The 16986-nt window shown below is 45.1% G+C and overlaps 1 protein-coding gene and 1 non-coding gene across 9 annotated transcripts in view; both read left to right on the forward strand.

Annotated features, from left to right (window-relative positions):
- The window catches only part of SYNJ1 (synaptojanin 1), a 145429-nt gene that overhangs the window by 116357 nt on the left and 12086 nt on the right, over positions 1–16986 (forward strand). For 4 of the 8 annotated variants that reach the window (XM_056559478.1, XM_056559482.1, XM_056559481.1 and 1 more), the window contains 4 exons: positions 7935–7982; positions 9458–9522; positions 10911–11013; positions 13477–13703. In XM_056559478.1, coding sequence (XP_056415453.1) covers positions 7935–7982; positions 9458–9522; positions 10911–11013; positions 13477–13703 — 443 coding nt within the window. Of the gene's footprint in view, positions 1–7934; positions 7983–9457; positions 9523–10910; positions 11014–13476; positions 13704–16769; positions 16794–16986 lie in introns of all 8 variants that reach the window. The other 4 variants (XM_056559485.1, XM_056559486.1, XM_056559479.1 and 1 more) reach the window with 4 other exon arrangements.
- On the forward strand, positions 4025–4127 carry LOC130359725 (U6 spliceosomal RNA). Its single transcript, XR_008890416.1, has one exon. It is a non-coding gene; the product is annotated as a U6 spliceosomal RNA (small nuclear RNA).

The following is a 16986-nucleotide window of genomic DNA, read 5'->3' on the forward strand; positions in this document are numbered from 1 at the left end:
TTCAACCTGCGGACCTCCAGATGTTGCAAAACTACAACTCCCAGCATGTCCGGACAGCCGTTGGCTGTCCGGGCATGCTGGGAGTTGTAGTTTTGCAAACATCTGGAGGTCTGCAGGTTGAAGACCACTGCTATAGAGAGATAGAGCTGGAGGGAAGGTGTATAACTACTGTGTTTCCTGATCCCTTAGGGTATGTTCACACTGAGGAATTGGAGAGGAATTTCCATGAGTAATTCTGTTGCTTTTTCCTCTCCAAATCATTCAGCAGTGAAATCCCCCATAGAGCTGTGCAGAATTTCACTGAGGAATTTCCTCAAGCAGAATTCTGACGAGGAAGTCTGTTCCACTTGAATAAAAGAACATGTTCTTTCTTTCAGTCGGAATCAGCGTCGTTCTCCCATAGAGATCAATGTTATTTTTTTCTTTCAGTCAGAAGCATTTCCGCGCGGAATTCGCACGGAATTTCCGCATGAAAAAAAAAAAGAGGAGGATTTATGTATAAAAAAAATACATATATTATGCCCACTCTCCACCCATTTTTTATCAGTCTGTGGAAATGGCCGATGTAACTCCTCCCACTCTTGATACTCCTCCTCTTCTCCTCCTCCGCATGAAACCTGCATTTCCGCGCGAAATGCCTGCAAATTCGGAGCGGAAAAAAAAGTGGAGTGGAAATCTTCAGCGTGTTTTCCGCCCCAATTCCTCAGTGTGAACATACCCTTAGAGAGATAGCTGGAGGGGAGGTATATAACTACTATATATCCTGATCCCTTAGAGATAGCAGCAGTATACAGATAGAGTTGGAGGGGAGGTGTATAACTACTATATATCCTGATCCCTTAGAGATAGCAGCAGTATACAGATAGAGCTGGAGGGGAGGTGTATAACTACTATATATGCTGATCCTATAGAGAGATAGCGCTGGAGAGAAGGTGTATAACTACTGTGTATCGTGATCCCTTAGAGATAGCAGCAGTATACAGATAGAGCTGGAGGGGAGGTGTATAACTACTATATATCCTGATCCCTTAGAGATAGCAGCAGTATACAGATAGAGCTGGAGGGAAGGTGTATAACTACTGTGTATCCTGATCCCTTAGAGATAGCAGCAGTATACAGATAGAGCTGGAGGGGAGGTGTATAATTACTATATATCCTGATCCCTTAGAGATAGCAGCAGTATATAGATAGAGCTGGAGGGGAGGTGTATAACTACTATATATGCTGATCCTATAGAGAGATAGCGCTGGAGGGGAGGTGTATAACTACTGTGTATCCTGATCCCTTAGAGATAGCAGCAGTATACAAATAGAGCTGGAGGGGAGGTGTATAACTACTGTGTATCCTGATCCCTTAGAGATAGCAGCAGTATACAGATAGAGCTGGAGGGGAGGTGTATAACTACTATATATCCTGATCCCTTAGAGATAGCAGCAGTATACAGATAGAGCTGGAGGGGAGGTGTATAACTACTATATATGCTGATCCTATGATCCTATAGAGAGATAGCGCTGGAGGGAAGGTGTATAACTACTGTGTATCCTGATCCCTTAGAGATAGCAGCAGTATACAGATAGAGCTGGAGGGGAGGTGTATAACTACTATATATGCTGATCCTATAGAGAGAGAGAGCTGGAAGGAAGGTGTATAACTACTTTTTATCCTGATCCCTTAGAGATAGCAGCAGTATACAGATAGAGCTGGAGGGGAGGTGTATAACTACTATATATGCTGATCCTATAGAGAGATAGAGCTGGAGGGGAGGTGTATAACTACTATATATCCTGATCCCATAGAGATAGCAGCAGTATACAGATAGAGCTGGAGGGGAGGTGTATAACTACTATATATGCTGATCCTATAGAGAGATAGAGCTGGAGGGGAGGTGTATAACTACTGTGTATCCTGATCCCTTAGAGATAGCAGCAGTATACAGATAGAGCTGGAGGGGAGGTGTATAACTACTATATATGCTGATCCTATAGAGAGATAGAGCTGGAGGGGTGGTGTATAACTACTATATATGCTGATCCTATAGAGAGATAGAGCTGGAGGGGTGGTGTATAACTACTGTGTATCCTGATCCCTTAGAGATAGCAGTAGTATACAGATAGAGCTGGAGGGGAGGTGTATAACTACTATATATGCTGATCCTATAGAGAGATAGAGCTGGAGGGGAGGTGTATAACTACTATATATCCTGATCCCATAGAGATAGCAGCAGTATACAGATAGAGCTGGAGGGGAGGTGTATAACTACTATATATGCTGATCCTATAGAGAGATAGAGCTGGAGGGGTGGTGTATAACTAAAGAAAACTTTAACACGATGCTGGTAGATCAGACAGCATGTATAGTCATACAGGTTCCCCTTAAGTATACATTCTTCATTACCTTGAGCCCGATCAAAGAGATTTTCCAAAAATCAGCCATAAAAGATCAGCACTCGATTCATCCTCTATGATCCCGCGCTGGCTGTCACCCAGCTTTTCCAAACTTCTGTATTCCAAACATATTTGGATATGATCCAAATAGTTCATTCCGAAAAGTTGAATGACAACCAATAGGGCTTTTAACCCTACTTCCTCGGTCGCCTCATTGGGGAACACAGAGACCATGGGTATTATGCTGCTGTCCACTAGAAGGATAACACTAGGCAAAAAAATAAGCAGCTCCTCCCTGCAGGATATACCCGTCCCCTGACTCTGAACTAATCAGTTTTTAGCTTAGTGTCAGTAGGAGGCAAACAAAGGTCTGGAGTTCTCCAGACCAGATCTTTTTTTTTTTTTTTAATTATTTTTTAGTAAGGGCCTGTATTTAGTTTTTTTTTCTCCCTTTCTTTTCTTGTTTTTAGGTGGGGCAACAGGAGCATGGCGCCACCTGATCGCCCCTAAATGTGACTAAGGGGCACGGTGCATAAGAGTATGGGCCGTCAACCCCTTCTCACCAAAGGCCAGCGCCTGGCGGTAGTACCCTGGGTCCGGGTCCCCCACTTGCCCCTGCACGCCTCGCTATGGCAGCTTGGCGTTATGCAGTGTGGCCATAAGCTGGCTGAAGACTTCAGGGTGAGTATAAGAAGATGGAGCAAGTAGGGGAGTATAAATGACATCCTCTACCTCCCCCCCCCCCCTTTTTTTTCCTAAAGTTCCTCCCTTATGCTTATCCTGGGGTCCCCCAGGGCTGGACCTCATGGCCTCCGTGCTTCTACTATAGGATGCTCCGGCGGTTACATGCTGCATGGGACAGTACTGTCCTCCCTTCCCTTAGTCACATTCTCCTCTTTAGCTCCGTTCTCCCATGTGACTGCAGTGGGGACTCACGGTGGTGAGGAGGGCTTGGTACATACTTCCGGGTCGTGTCACGTTTTTTATTCTGTGTGCCCGCACAGCAGTCCACCCCTGCGCGCAATCACATTTAACCCACCACCCCCGCGCGTATCGCATGGCGTACATGCTTTGTGGCCAGGAGGTGCATCCTGGCCGCGTTCTATTCCAGCACCAGCTGGAGACCCTCTGCTGACTGCCCCGGTGTCATCTTGGGGCAGCGGGTCTCCGGTCCCAAGCAGCTGGGTGATTTCTCATTAGAGGCGGACCTGGCCGCGCCATGAGGCCAGTCCCCGGCCTGATCTCTCACCAGCCTCTATCAGTGCGGCCGGCACCCGTGCGTACAGCCAGTCTGGCCACTCCATGTTTTTAACCCCCTGGCCCCGCACCTTCTCTACGCAGTTTTACGGCGGCTGCCGTGGGCTTTGTTCCCCTACAGGGCGCCCTTTCCTCTCAGTAAGCCGCTCGATATAGTTATTGATTTTTTTTTTAAAGTTTGCTCATGGCCGCACTACTCCCTCTAGAATATAAAATTAGTGTACAGTTCTGTCTGTACAACTCAATTTGATACTGGGCCCCCCTCTAGTGGCCAAAATTTTTTATTTCTACTGCATAGTTTTTTTATTGGAATTTTCCCCCTCATGTCAATTTAATTGCTCAGGTGTTCGCTCTGGCAGCACATATACTAAAATAACGAAATAACGTACAAATATGTTTAAATGAATATTGGAGCGATACAGAGAATAATAGCATGGCGCCTGAGCGAGGATGACACGCAAAATCTTTGATGCGTTTCATATGAATATCTCCTCTCACCATATATTAAATGGAATTTTGAGTTCGGGGGGTCGATTTAGAAGCTTTCTTCCATTGCCCTATGCTTTGCCCCATATAGCAATATCTTCGGATACAGTGCTCCCATTTGTCTCGACTCTCAGCCTTCATAATGATTGTCTTGCCATAGGGGGTTGTATCGGACAGATGTGTGATTGCCCCTGTCTGTTCCCTTTAAATTTTTGAAGTGTTTGGCCTTGGGTCCGGGTGTTTGTGACACATACGCTTCCGTACTGTACTAATTTGAATTCATAACTGCGGACCTTGAGTTCGCACTAGGTGCTTCTAGACCCTGATCCTGAGCACCTGCTTGGGCTTTGGTTTGTTTCTCCGTAGCAACTTGTTGGTCGACTTCACGGGGATATGGAGTTTTTACAGTGGTACAGACTTATGGGTACTCATGAAGCGTGGCTCACCACACTGCCCTACCAGTCCCTTGGGGAATACCCGGTAACCTGGCGGCAGCCTGCCAATTTCCTTTTCCATCGGTCACCCATACAGAGTTTGCCGCGTTGCGGCACTACCTGTGCGAGGTGATTGCCAGGGGTGCTCCGACATGTGCAACGGATTCGTGGCAGCTTCCATGGGGTAACATAAGATGGACCCTCTGTAACGCCCATGGGGAGCGTGGCATCGGCCGCAGCTGCATTTCCAGTACTCCACTGCAAGTGGAAGTTGACCGATGTGCAATGGACCCTCTACGACTCCTGCGGGAAACGCGATGTCTGCCGCATCTGCAGATGCAGTTCTGGTACCCCACTAGAAGTGTGGGCAGACCGATGTAGCATGGACCCTCTACTGCGCCCATGGAGAGCATGATGTCTCCCTCATCCGCAGCTGCAGTTCAGGCACTCCACCACAAGTGAATGTTGCCATAGGGGTGACCCTGCATGTTCAGCGGACTCTCTACACCGTCCAGGGGAGTGCACTTTATCCTGTCTGAGTTTCCGGTCCCCCAGCTACCAGTGGGAGTTGTCCACTGACTGTGTCCCAGCAGGTGCGATGCACCTTCTACAGTGGCAGCGCCCACTTCACCACTTTCATGGGTGGTGTAACCTTGACTTACAGTAGTATCTGCTATTGTTCTGCTTGGAGACCCATGCCATATTTGCCCCTTCCGCGGTGGCGGTTATGGTGTCCTATTGCTAAGTGGGGGGTCCAATGGAGTGATCCTGCGGTTCCTGCCTTGCCCTCCCCCCCCCCCCTCTTTATGGGTGTGGCACCGACAATCCTTGCACGGTACCTAGTCTGACCACCCCAGCTCTTGGGTTGCGCTATCTCTCTCGGGGTAGCCATTGCATAGGAGTCATCCTGACAGTCCTCATGTGGTTTCTGTCTTGGCTTCTATCGGTCTCCTCTCTTCCTTTCCATTTGCAGGGTGCTCTCTGTTTTACCTCAGCTCTTCTCTCCATCAGGCTCTCTGCTTGAGTGTCTCCAGGGCTTCCCATGTGCCTCTTCTGTTTCGAGCTGCCTTTGGCTCCCAGAGGTTCCACGTCAGTTCCGGTTGCAGCGTCGCAATCCTCCTTCTTAGTGACTGTCGGGTGTTGTGTGCTTGGATGATGGTCTTGGTGGGAGACCCACACCTAGCATGTGCCTTCTGTTCCTGCACCTTTTTCCTATGGCTAGACTAACACATCAGCTGGGTCCCCTTTGTCTCCCTCTCTATTACTTGTTTTCTTTGGGATGTTCCCTCCCGGAGTCATCCGTTCAGTTATGACCATTGGGATCCAGTACCTGTTCGGCCATGTCTGTCCTCTCGTCCATGGAGTTGGCGTGTGCTGGGCGGCCTTCTTGCTTGGGCTACCTTCTGGGCGCCTGTTACAGTTCTCGTTCTTTCACGAATTGTTTTCATGCTACTTCACCTTGGCAGGGGTTGTTGCCTCTAGTCTTGGTGGCGTTCTTGTCCTGGTTCTCTCCACTTTTCTATGGGGGGGCGACCTCTCCACCTCCTGTCTCGGCTTGGGAGCACGTCACCTGAGGTGTTTAGCTCCGCTTGGGTTGCTGACATCTGATGGTGTGAGCCTTATTTCTGTCTGGGAACCTCTGGTTCTGATGGCAGCTGCTCTGATGTTGCTGGACAGCTCTGGCCTCCTCATTGGCTGGTTTGGGTCCCTTCGCCTTATAGCCGAGGGCCTTCCGGTCATTCTGGTTACCTCTGTTTAGCCAGTACACGTTTCCTTGCCAGGCATAGACCTGTTCGTCGTGCATTTTTCTCCCGCCTTCTGGCATACTCTTTTTGAATTTTCTCTTTCACACTGTTCTCGCAGGGTGGCCTTGGGTCTCTCTATTGTACCTGAGTCTCTCAGGTGGTTGGCAGTCTGGTCCAGGCCCTGACCTTCTTTCTGGCCGGTCCGCAAGTGCGCTCAAGCCCTTACGGGGCTCTTCTTTTGTATCTCTCTTCATCTTTTCCCAGCGGCCTCTAGGTGGCTACATATCTCAGTTGTTACAGCACTGGTCTTGTAAACCAGGGGTCATGCATTCTATTCTTGGTTCCGCCCTCTCTCTCTCTCTCTTTTTCTCTCTCTCTTTCTCCTCAGCTTGAATCGTGCCTTTGAGGCTACCCATCTGGCATGGCTTACCCATCGAGCCTCTCCAGTCCGTTTCTCTTCTTGAACTTGGCATGTTTCTCGCCATGTTGGCATCTCTGCTGGGGTTCTCGTCTCTCTCTCTCTTCCACGTGTTGGCCAGGCCTCGGTGGGCCTGCGTCTTCTGTCTTGTCTTCGGAGGTCGTTTCCGCTCTCCTGTCAGACTGGTGTCTGGCACAGGGAGCCTCTGGGGCGCCATGTCTTGTCCAATTTTGTTGGCGGTCGGACCCCTGTCTCTGCAAGGTTCATTCCTTTTGGGTCCTAGCCCCTCAGGTATTGTGGGTTCCGTGGTGGTTGGTTTCCAGTTTCCGGTTCCGTCTGGGCCTCGTCCATGATCCTGGGCACATGGATATTCTTTGGTCTCTGGACTGACCTTCCTTTTTCTGGCGGATGTTTTTTATCACTCCAGGGACTGCTTTGGGACGTCCCATGGTCTCTGTGTTCCCCAATGAGGCAACCAAGAACATTTTTTTTTTTGTACTCACTGCAAAATCTCTTTCTCGTAGCCTTCATTGCGGAAGACAGCACCCACCCATTTACGGTTCCTGGTCAGGTTGTTTGTTACCTGTTGTTACTTTCTGGTGTTCTTCGTACATATCTCCTTTGTTGTTTGGCTTCCCCTATTGCTTTGTGACACAAATGATTAGCTCTGTGCCTGTGGACGGGTATATCCTGCTGGGAGGAGCCAACTTCTTTATTTGCCTAGTGTCAGCCTCCTAGTGGACAGCAGCATAATACCCATGGTCTCGGTGTTCCCCAATGAAAGCTACGAGAAAGAGATTTTACAGTGAGTACAAAAAAAATTTCCTTTTCCTACTTTCCTGATTAGCAGCTCCATTGCATATCCTTTTAGTGACCATGTGATAGCGGCTATATTGGTGGTCACTCAGCTTTTCCATATGCATTTATACATGAAATAGAACACAAAGCAGCTAATAGACTCACTGCCCTTACAATACACCCTAATACACAATAGGACACTGTTTCCCAATCAGTGTGCCTCCTTCGGCTGTCCGGGCATGCTGGGAGTTGTATTTTTGCAACAGCTGGAGGCACACTGATTGGGAAACACTGCAAATAGGACATTGTTATTGTGTCTAATGCTGTCTCTCCCTGTGACCTGTCTAGTCAATGTGAAGCTCCTGTTGTTACCGTCCCTACAATCTTTAGTGTCTTTTCTCTCTTTGACAAGGTGCGGTTGCTCCTCCCAGCCCAGGGGTAGCTCACAGAGACGCAGAAGGTAAATGTACCGCCATACTGTGGACTGCATGAGTGTACTAAGCATGTGTCCTAGCACTAACCTGTACAGCACTAATATCCTGCATGAGGTTATAGTCTAATGTAGTTGATGACCTAAGGACCTTAAAGGGGTACTCCGCCCCTAGACATCTTATTCCCTATCCAAAGGATAGGGGATAAGATGTCTGATCGCCGGGGTCCTGCCGCTGGGGACCCCCGCGATCTCCCTGCTGCACCCGGCATTCGTTTAGAGCATCGGGTGCAGCACCGGAGGCTCGTGACATCACGGTCACAACCCACTCGTGACGTCACGGCCACCCCCCCCCTCAATGCAAGCCTATGAGAGGGGGCGTGACGCCCATCACGCCCCCTCCCATAGACTTGCATTGAGGGGCATGGCCGTGATGTCACGAGCCTCCACCCCACATCGCCAGTCATCCGTCACGGAGCGAAGTTCGCTCGTGCACCAGATGTCTTGGGTGCCACAGCTGAGATCGCAGGGGTCCTCTGCGGTCGGACTCCCACGATCAGACATTTTATCCACTATCCTTTGGATAGGGGATAAGATTTTTAGGGGCGGAGTACCCCTTTAATATTATCAAAAATGGTGACCAGAATTTTATTTATATATAATAATAAAAATAAATAAAAAATCCTAAACGACTAGGATTAATTTTGGATCCCCTCAATTGAATACTAACCAATAAAATGTATCCTTTGAATTTCCTATGCATGTATCATGTGACATACATATACCACCATAGCAACCATTGTTTATTGCTCAATACATCTCATAAAGAACTTTTCAATCGTTCCGAAAAATGTCCTGTTGTTTCTCTCCATCTCCACGGTAACAGACTACAAACCTCTATATAGTTGGGTCCCCCGTTCAACCATATCCCTTTCCATTTGTCTCCTACTTTTATAACCTATCAAATGTGTTTTAGGAAGAAGTAGGTGACACACAGAAGGGAACCGCATGATCAGACTACACAGCTTGGCTGTAGTCTGTTGCTATGGAGATGTACAAGTCTTTAGGTTAGCTATAAATGAAGAAATAATATGGCATTTGTAGAGTCTATGGTGGAGATTTATTAAAACCTGTCCAGAGGAAAATTTGCCCAGTTGCCCATAGCAACCAATCAGATTGCATCTTTCATTTTTTACAGACCCTTTCAAAAATGAAAGAAGCGATCTGATTGGTTGCTATGGGCAACTGATCAACTTTTCCTCCGGACAGGTTTTGATGAATCTCCCCCTATTCATGGTGGCACCTATAGTGTACCTACCTGTCCATCTGGTTACCAAGTGTTTGTCCTATACTAATATAGTAACGTTGTGACAGTTTTCATGGTAAACTAACAATGCATGTGCAATGTCTTGTATGGTTCCTCTTCCCATATTATTAGTCAGTATTCACATGCAGGGACTTGTGAAGAAGTGAAGCGATTTTTGACATTTTGACTTGTGTTTCAGTTCGTGGACAACCTCCTCCCCTGTCTGGAGCACCAGCGACCGCTCCCTGTGCTACATTGAGGCCGGTGAGTGTCTGACCATTATTTCCTCCATCAGGGATGTATGTAATGGGGTGGTCGCTCAGATATAACCTTCCCTTTGGTACATTGAGGATCAGCCCTTCAGTAGGTTCATATGCTTTGTCCATCATCAGGAAATAGTGTGCAATACACAAAGACCTGACCGCTGGGGTTAGTGCCCTGTGTATAATGGCATCTGGAACAGGAGAGGAACGCTCAGTATAAAGTAGCATTAAATCTTCAGTTTGAATGGGTTTTTGTCCCCGCTGGTCTAGGTTCTGATTAATTTGGAGGGTTTGCTTTGGAGTGTCTATTTAGGGGTCAGATATAGAGTCTGAGTTAACGGTGTACTTGTCATTAAAAAATTAAAATAAAAAATTTAAATGTCCAAAGTTTTAATGAGTCAGTGACTTGGCGCTGAGACCCCCATCGATCTCAGCGGAGAAAAAGCTTCACTCCTCAGCTCGCAGCAATCTCTGTCTCAGTAATAAGTCTATGGGGCAGTCCAGAGATCTAAACAGAGATTGCTCGAAACGAGGGAGTGAAGAGCTTTGCCGTGCACTTCTCCCCAATCATTCTCCTGATCTTTGGGGATCTCAGCATTGTAACTCCGACTGATCAAAACTTCTGGCAATATCTCTGTGACGTAGGGGAAATCATTGTTTTCGTCCTGATAAGCCTTTCTTTCTCCACTGGCCGTAAACATTTAATACTGTGTGCCGATCACTTAAGGCACATTCATACTACATATTTTCTGAGTGGAATGCCACTTGAAAAATACAGTGCAGCAGCCCCCATTGTTTTCAATGGGATTCTGCTGCACCATTTACACTACAGAATTTCTGTTGTAGAAATTCCGGGCCCCTTGCTCTCCGAAAAAACATGTTCATTCTTTCAGCAGAATCCACTCGGAAATGCATTGCCGTCTATTGAAACGGTGCATTTCTGAGCGGTCCTAGCACCATATCTCCGAGCAGAGATTCCGTAGTGTGAAAAAGCCCTTACAGGTGCTTATTTCTCCTCACTCCCCTCTACGTATATGCGTGCTCAGCTCGGCCAAGAAGACATGTTCCATTGGGAGAGGGGAATAAGCCATTGTCAGGCCCTTTTAGCAGCAGCTTATCCCCTATGGGAACCACAAATGACAAGAGGTGGTGCTCCGTTCAAGTCCCAAAAAAAAAAATATTTGCTGTTCTATTAAATATGTGACTCAGGGTCACAGGACCCAACTACATTTTCACAGTGTCGTTCCTTTAGAATGTATTTAGTCCTATGGGAACTAAGTATTGGTCATTGAGTGAGAATCCAACTGCCCCGTGCATTCCCTTGCAAGTGCTGGGGAATCTCTTTAGAGAAAAGATGCTGAATGACCTTTCTATTACTATTTTCCCTAGATAATACCTCCTCGTGCTGGGGTTATTAGTGTCCCTCAAAGCCGATATTCCCAGCCCAGACCAAATACTGAGGCATCGGTGAAAGCTGCTGAGCCTGCCAAAGGTATGTGTGTCCTCTAATACAATATAAGATTATTATTATTATTATTTTGTTAAAGGGGTATTCCAGTGAAAAACAATTTTTTTCATATCAACTGGCTCCAGAAAGTTACAGATTTGTAAATTACTTCTGTAAAAAAAAAAAAAATATTAATCCTACCAGTACTTATCAGCTGCTGAAGTTGAGTTATTTTCTCTCTGACCACAGTGCTCTCTGCTGACATCTCTGTCTGTCTCAGGAACTGTCCAGCGTAGGAGAAAATCCCCATAACAAACATCTTCTGCTCTGGACAGTTCCTGAGACAGACAGAGGTGTCAGCAGAGAGCACTGTTTTCAGACAGAAAAGAACAACTCAACTTCAGTAGCTGATAAGTACTGGTGGAATTAAGATTTTTAAATTGCTTCTTACTTAAATTACTTCTATTAAAAAATCTTAATCCTTTCAATAATTATCAGCTGCTGTCTGGAAACAGTGCTCTCTGCTGACATCTCTGCTTGTCTCGGGAACTGCACAGAGTAGAAGAGGTTTGCTATGGGGATTTGCTTCTAAACTGGGCGGTTCCCGAGACACGTGTCATCAGAGAGCACTTAGATAGAAAAGAACAACTCAACTTCAGCAGCTCATAAGTACTGAAAGAATTAAGATTTTTTAATAGAAGTATTTTACAAATCTGTTTAACTTTCTGGAGCCAGTTGATAGATATATATATATATATATATATATATATATATAAAAAAGTTTTTTCCTGGAATACCCCTTTAAGGACTCAGCCCATTTTGGCCTTAAGGACTCAGACAATAACATTTTTACATTTTCATTTTTTCCTCCTCGCCTTCTAAAAATCATAACTCTTTTATATTTTCATCCACAGACTAGTATGAGGGCTTATTTTTTGTGCGACCAGTTGTCCTTTGTAATGACATCACTCATTATATCATAAAATGTTTTGACGCAGTACAATTTACAGTAAAAATGACATGTGTTCTTTATTCTGAGGGTCAATACGATTAAAATGATACCCATTATTACATACTTTTATATTATTGTTGTGCTTAAAAAAAATAACAAACTTTTTAACCAAATTAGTACGTTTATAATCCCTTTATTTTGATGACCTCTAACTTTTTTATTTTTCTGTATAAGCAGCGGTATGGGGGCTCATTTTTTGCGCCATGATCTGTACTTTTTTTTATACCACATTTGCATATTAAAAACTTTTAATACATTTTTTATAATTTTTTTAAATAAAATGTATTAAAAAAGTAGCAATTTTGGCCTTTTTTTTTTTTTTTACGTTCACACCGTTCACCGTACGGGATCATTAACATTTTATTTTAATAGTTCGGACATTTACGATACCAAATATGTCTATTACATTTATTTTTACGCTTTTTGGGGGTAAAATAGGAAAAAACTGACGTTTTACCTTTTTATTGGCGGAGGGGATTTTTCACTTTTTTTTTACTTTTGCATTTTTTTACATTTTTTTTTACACTTGAATAGTCCCCATAGGGGACTATTCATAGCAATACCATGATTGCTAATACTGATCTGTTCTATGTATAGGACATAGAACAGATTAGTGTTATCGGCGATCTTCTGCTCTGGTCTGCTCGATCACAGACCAGAGCAGAAGACGCCGGGAGCCAGACGGAGGAAGGAGAGGGGACCTCCGTGCGGCGTTCTAAATGATCGGATCCCCGCAGCAGTGCTGCCGGCGATCCGATCATTCATTGAAATCGCGCACTGCCGCAGATGCCGGGATTTGTATTGATCACGGCACCTGAAGGCTTAATGGCGGACGCCCGCGAGATCGCGGGCATCGGCCATTGCCGGCGGGTCCCTGGCTGTGATCAGCAGCCGGGATCAGCCGTGCATGACACGGGCATCGCTCCGATGCCCACGGTTATGCACAGGACGTAAATGTACGTCCTGGTGCATTAAGTACCACCGCACCAGGATGTACATTTACGTCCTGCGTCCTTAAGGGGTTAAAGAGCAATAAAATGATAGCATGAACAAAGGCATAGACTAGTGCTTCCCAACCAGGCTGCCTCCAACTGTTGCAAAACTACAGCTCCCAGCATGCCCGGACAGCCAAAGGTTGTCCGGGCATGCTGGGAGTTGTAGTTTTGCAACAGCTGGAGGCTTATCGATTGGAAAACACTGACTTAGAACTTTATAGGCTTAACTGGCTATGCCACAAATGTGATAGATAGAAGTTAGATGCAAGTACTACTTTTGGGATCCGTGCATCTCTAAAATGCCCTCATCATGCCGGCTAAATTCAGTTGCGGGGATTCCTCAGTATGTACAGAGCAGCTGCAGAATCCCATTGAATGTCTGCAGTGTGGACAATACTATACTGTCCATGTTTGCCTAAACCTATATTGACTTGTGATTGAGTTGACAAAAAGGTTTACTAATAAAACAATTTGTGCCTTTTTTTCCCTCTTCTTTTTCAGCAGTCCCTTCTCTTCCTGAGCCCTTGAAACCCCAACTTGCCACCCCCCTCCAGCCCAGTCCGACTTCTCAGCCTCCCTGCCAAAAACTGCCAGAGCCCATGTTACCTACAGCGATGCATCCTCCTTCCCAAACACCCCCGATGCAAAGCCTAGACCCTCCTCCGCAACCGCCTCCGCGTAGCCGCTCCTCCCAGAACCTGCCTTCAGAGCAAGCTCCCTCTCAACAGGTAGGCATCGTGTTTGTTAAAGGGGTTATTCAGAAAAACAGAGCTAATTCCTTCCAAAAACAGCACCACACTTGTCCTCAGCTTGTGTTTGGTGTTACAATTTGGCCCCAGCGCTCGGACCCCCCACGATCTAAAACATATCCACTATCCTTAGGATAGGCGATAAAGTTAAGAGCACTACAGATATACTTTAAATACATAGATTACCAATGGAATTTAAAGGGGTATTCCAGTGAAAAACATATATATATATACATTTTTTTTTTTTTTTTCATATCAACTGGCTCCAGAAAGTTAAACAGATTTGTAAATTATTTATTTAAAAAAAAGAATCTTAATCCTTCCAGTACTTATCAGCTGCTGAAGTTGAGTTGTTATTTTCTGTCTGGCCACAGTGCTCTCTGCTGACATCTCTGTCTGTCTCAGGAACTGTCCAGAGTAGGAGCAATTCCCCATAGCAAACCTCTCTTACTCTGAACAGTTCCTGAGACAGAGGTGTCAGCAGAGAGCACTGTGGTCAGGCAGAAAATAACAACTCCACTTCAGCATGTGATAAGTACTGGAAGGATTAAGATTTTTTTTATAGAAGTCATTGACAAATCTGTTTAACCTTCTGGAGCCAGCTTTTTTTTTTACTGGAATACCCCTTTAAGTAATCGAAAGTTACCCCACAGAGGGCACTCAGCTGATGAATGTCTGATTGGCGCTGATCTGACCACTGGGACCCTTCCCGATCACGAGAACAGGGGCTCTGTCTCCCTTTATTTGAGTGGAGCAGAGGTTATCCATGCACACTGCTGCTACATTCAACTCGTTTGGCCTAATGAAGATGGTCAGGCCTCGTTCTTGTGAATAATGGGGGTCCCACGGATCGGACCCTTACCGGTCAGATACTCTTGTGGGTAGAGGTTAAGTGTACTTCATGGGAAAAGCCCTTTAATCATGTCAAGAGTTAATGCCATTTTTTATTTAAAAATCTTTGGTCACTGAATTCCTATAGAAGCACATTGCGTACCTACAGCTTTAATATTTTAAAGGGGTACTTAAATCAACTGGTGCCAGAAAGTTAAACAGATTTGTAAATTACTTCTATTAAAACATCTTAATCCTTCCAGTACTTATTAGCTGCTGAATACTACAGAGGAAATTATTTTCTTTTTGGAACACTGAGCTCTCTTCTGACATAACGAGCACAATGTTCTCTGCTGACATCTCTGTCCATTTTAGGAACTGTCCAGAGCAGCATATGTTTGCTATGACGATTTTCTCCAACTCTGGACAGTTCCTAAAATGGACAGAGATATCAGCAGAGAGCACTGTGGTCATGATGTCAGCAGAGAGCTCTGTGTTCCAAAAAGAAAATGATTTCCTCTCTAGTATTCAGCAGCTAATAAGTACTGGAAGCATTAAGATGTTTTAATAGAAGTAATTTACAAATCTGTTTAACTTTATGGCACCAGTTGATTATTATTTAATTTTTTTTAAGTTTTCCACCGGAGTACTCCTTTAACCCCTTAATGACCAGGCCTGGTCCTGTCCCGGCACACAGGAAATGCCACTTAACCAGTCACTGGCAGCATTGGTGTCCCGGTTCAGCCTGCGATTGGCTGAGCAGCATTTCCTGTGAGGTTAATACAGGGCCCAGAAGTACGGGTCGGCAAGGACCAGGACCAGGAGCAGGTTAAAAAAAAATCTTCTGCTGTAGGGATGCACGTCCGACGGCTGATTACAGCAAAGGGCCACATGACCGATCCAGCGATCGTTCGCGCAGCCCTCCCCGCGCGATTACCAAGCGGTGTAATAGGCTCTGTAATTAAGCGCCAATTTTAGAGATCGGCGCTTGTTTACAGGGCGGCTCGGGATGTCTAATACTGCCCTAACAACTTGTCCATTGGGGGAGATTTATCAAAACCTGTCCAGAGGAAAAGTTGCTGAGTTGCCCATAGCAACCAATCAGATCGCTTCTTTCATTTTTCACAGGCCTTTTCAAAAATGAAAGAAGCGATCTGATTGGTTGCTATGGGCAACTCAGCAACTTTTTCTCTGGACAGGTTTTGATAAATCTCCCCCATTGTGTCTTCATCTGTCTGGTCTCCAAACCTCTAGCTGTTGCTAGACTACAACTCTCAGCATGCCCGGACAGCCGAAGGCTGTCCGGGCATGCTGGGAGTTGTAGTCTAGCAACAGCTGGAGGGCCACCATTGGAAGACCATTGCCCTAAAGGGTTATTCCCATCTCAACCATAAACCCTGTGTACTCTCATCCTGCAGTCATACTCTGTCCTCCACTTCTTGCTAACACGTTCAATAGGGAAACAGGTAGAAGAGATCGTGACTGCAGGATCTGACAACACATGGTTTGTTTGTAGTCTGTTACTATGGAGACACATAGGTCTGAATAGGAGATATCTGCACAAAACTGTAGGATTTATTTATTTTTTTTCTTTAAAGGGGTTATCCAGGAAAAATTTATTTTTTTGTTTTTATTTTTTTCTATATATATATCAACTGGCTCCAGAAAGTTAAACAGATTTGTAAATTACTTCTATTAAAAAAAAAAAAATCTTAATCCTTTCAGTACTTATGAGCTGCTGAAGTGGAGTTGTTATTTTCTGTCTAAGTGCTCCCTGATGACACCTGTCTCGGGAACCGTCCAGAGTAGAAGCAAATCCCCATAGCAAACCTCTTCTGCTCTGTGCAGTTCCCGAGACAAGCAGAGATGTCGGCAGAGAGCACTGTTGCCAGACAGAAAAGAACAACTCAACCTCAGCAGCTGATAATTATTAGAAGGATTAAGATTTTTTTTTATAGAAGTAATTTACAAATCTGTTTAACTTTCTGGAGACAGTTGATATATATATATATATATAAAAAAAAAATAATAATAATTAAAAGTTTTTTCCTGGAATACCCCTTTAAATCTATAGTATTCCCAACGCTACATTTTTGTTTCAGATATGTTTCGCTTAGTGGTGTTTTTTAGGAATTTCAAAACTGCATGTTGAGCTTTGTACCTCTCTATTCCATATGTCTCTTTTTCTTTAATATCTGTCTTTTTTATCACTAGCAGGAGCAACCATCAGGGTAACAGGTACCTCAGTAAATTTCACCCTTTTTCCTATATTCCATCAGTGAATGACACCCTTAGCTCCATACGTCTCTCATGTCACTGTCATATGTAACTATCTGGATAACCTTCATTACGTTTGCTGTCATGATAAAGAGACAATCCATTTACTACTTGTTAATCTCCAAATTATCCCTCAAGATCTGAAAGCTTTTCT

This window comes from Hyla sarda, chromosome 2, assembly GCF_029499605.1.
Source record: "Hyla sarda isolate aHylSar1 chromosome 2, aHylSar1.hap1, whole genome shotgun sequence".
NCBI classification, from domain to species: Eukaryota; Metazoa; Chordata; class Amphibia; order Anura; family Hylidae; genus Hyla; species Hyla sarda.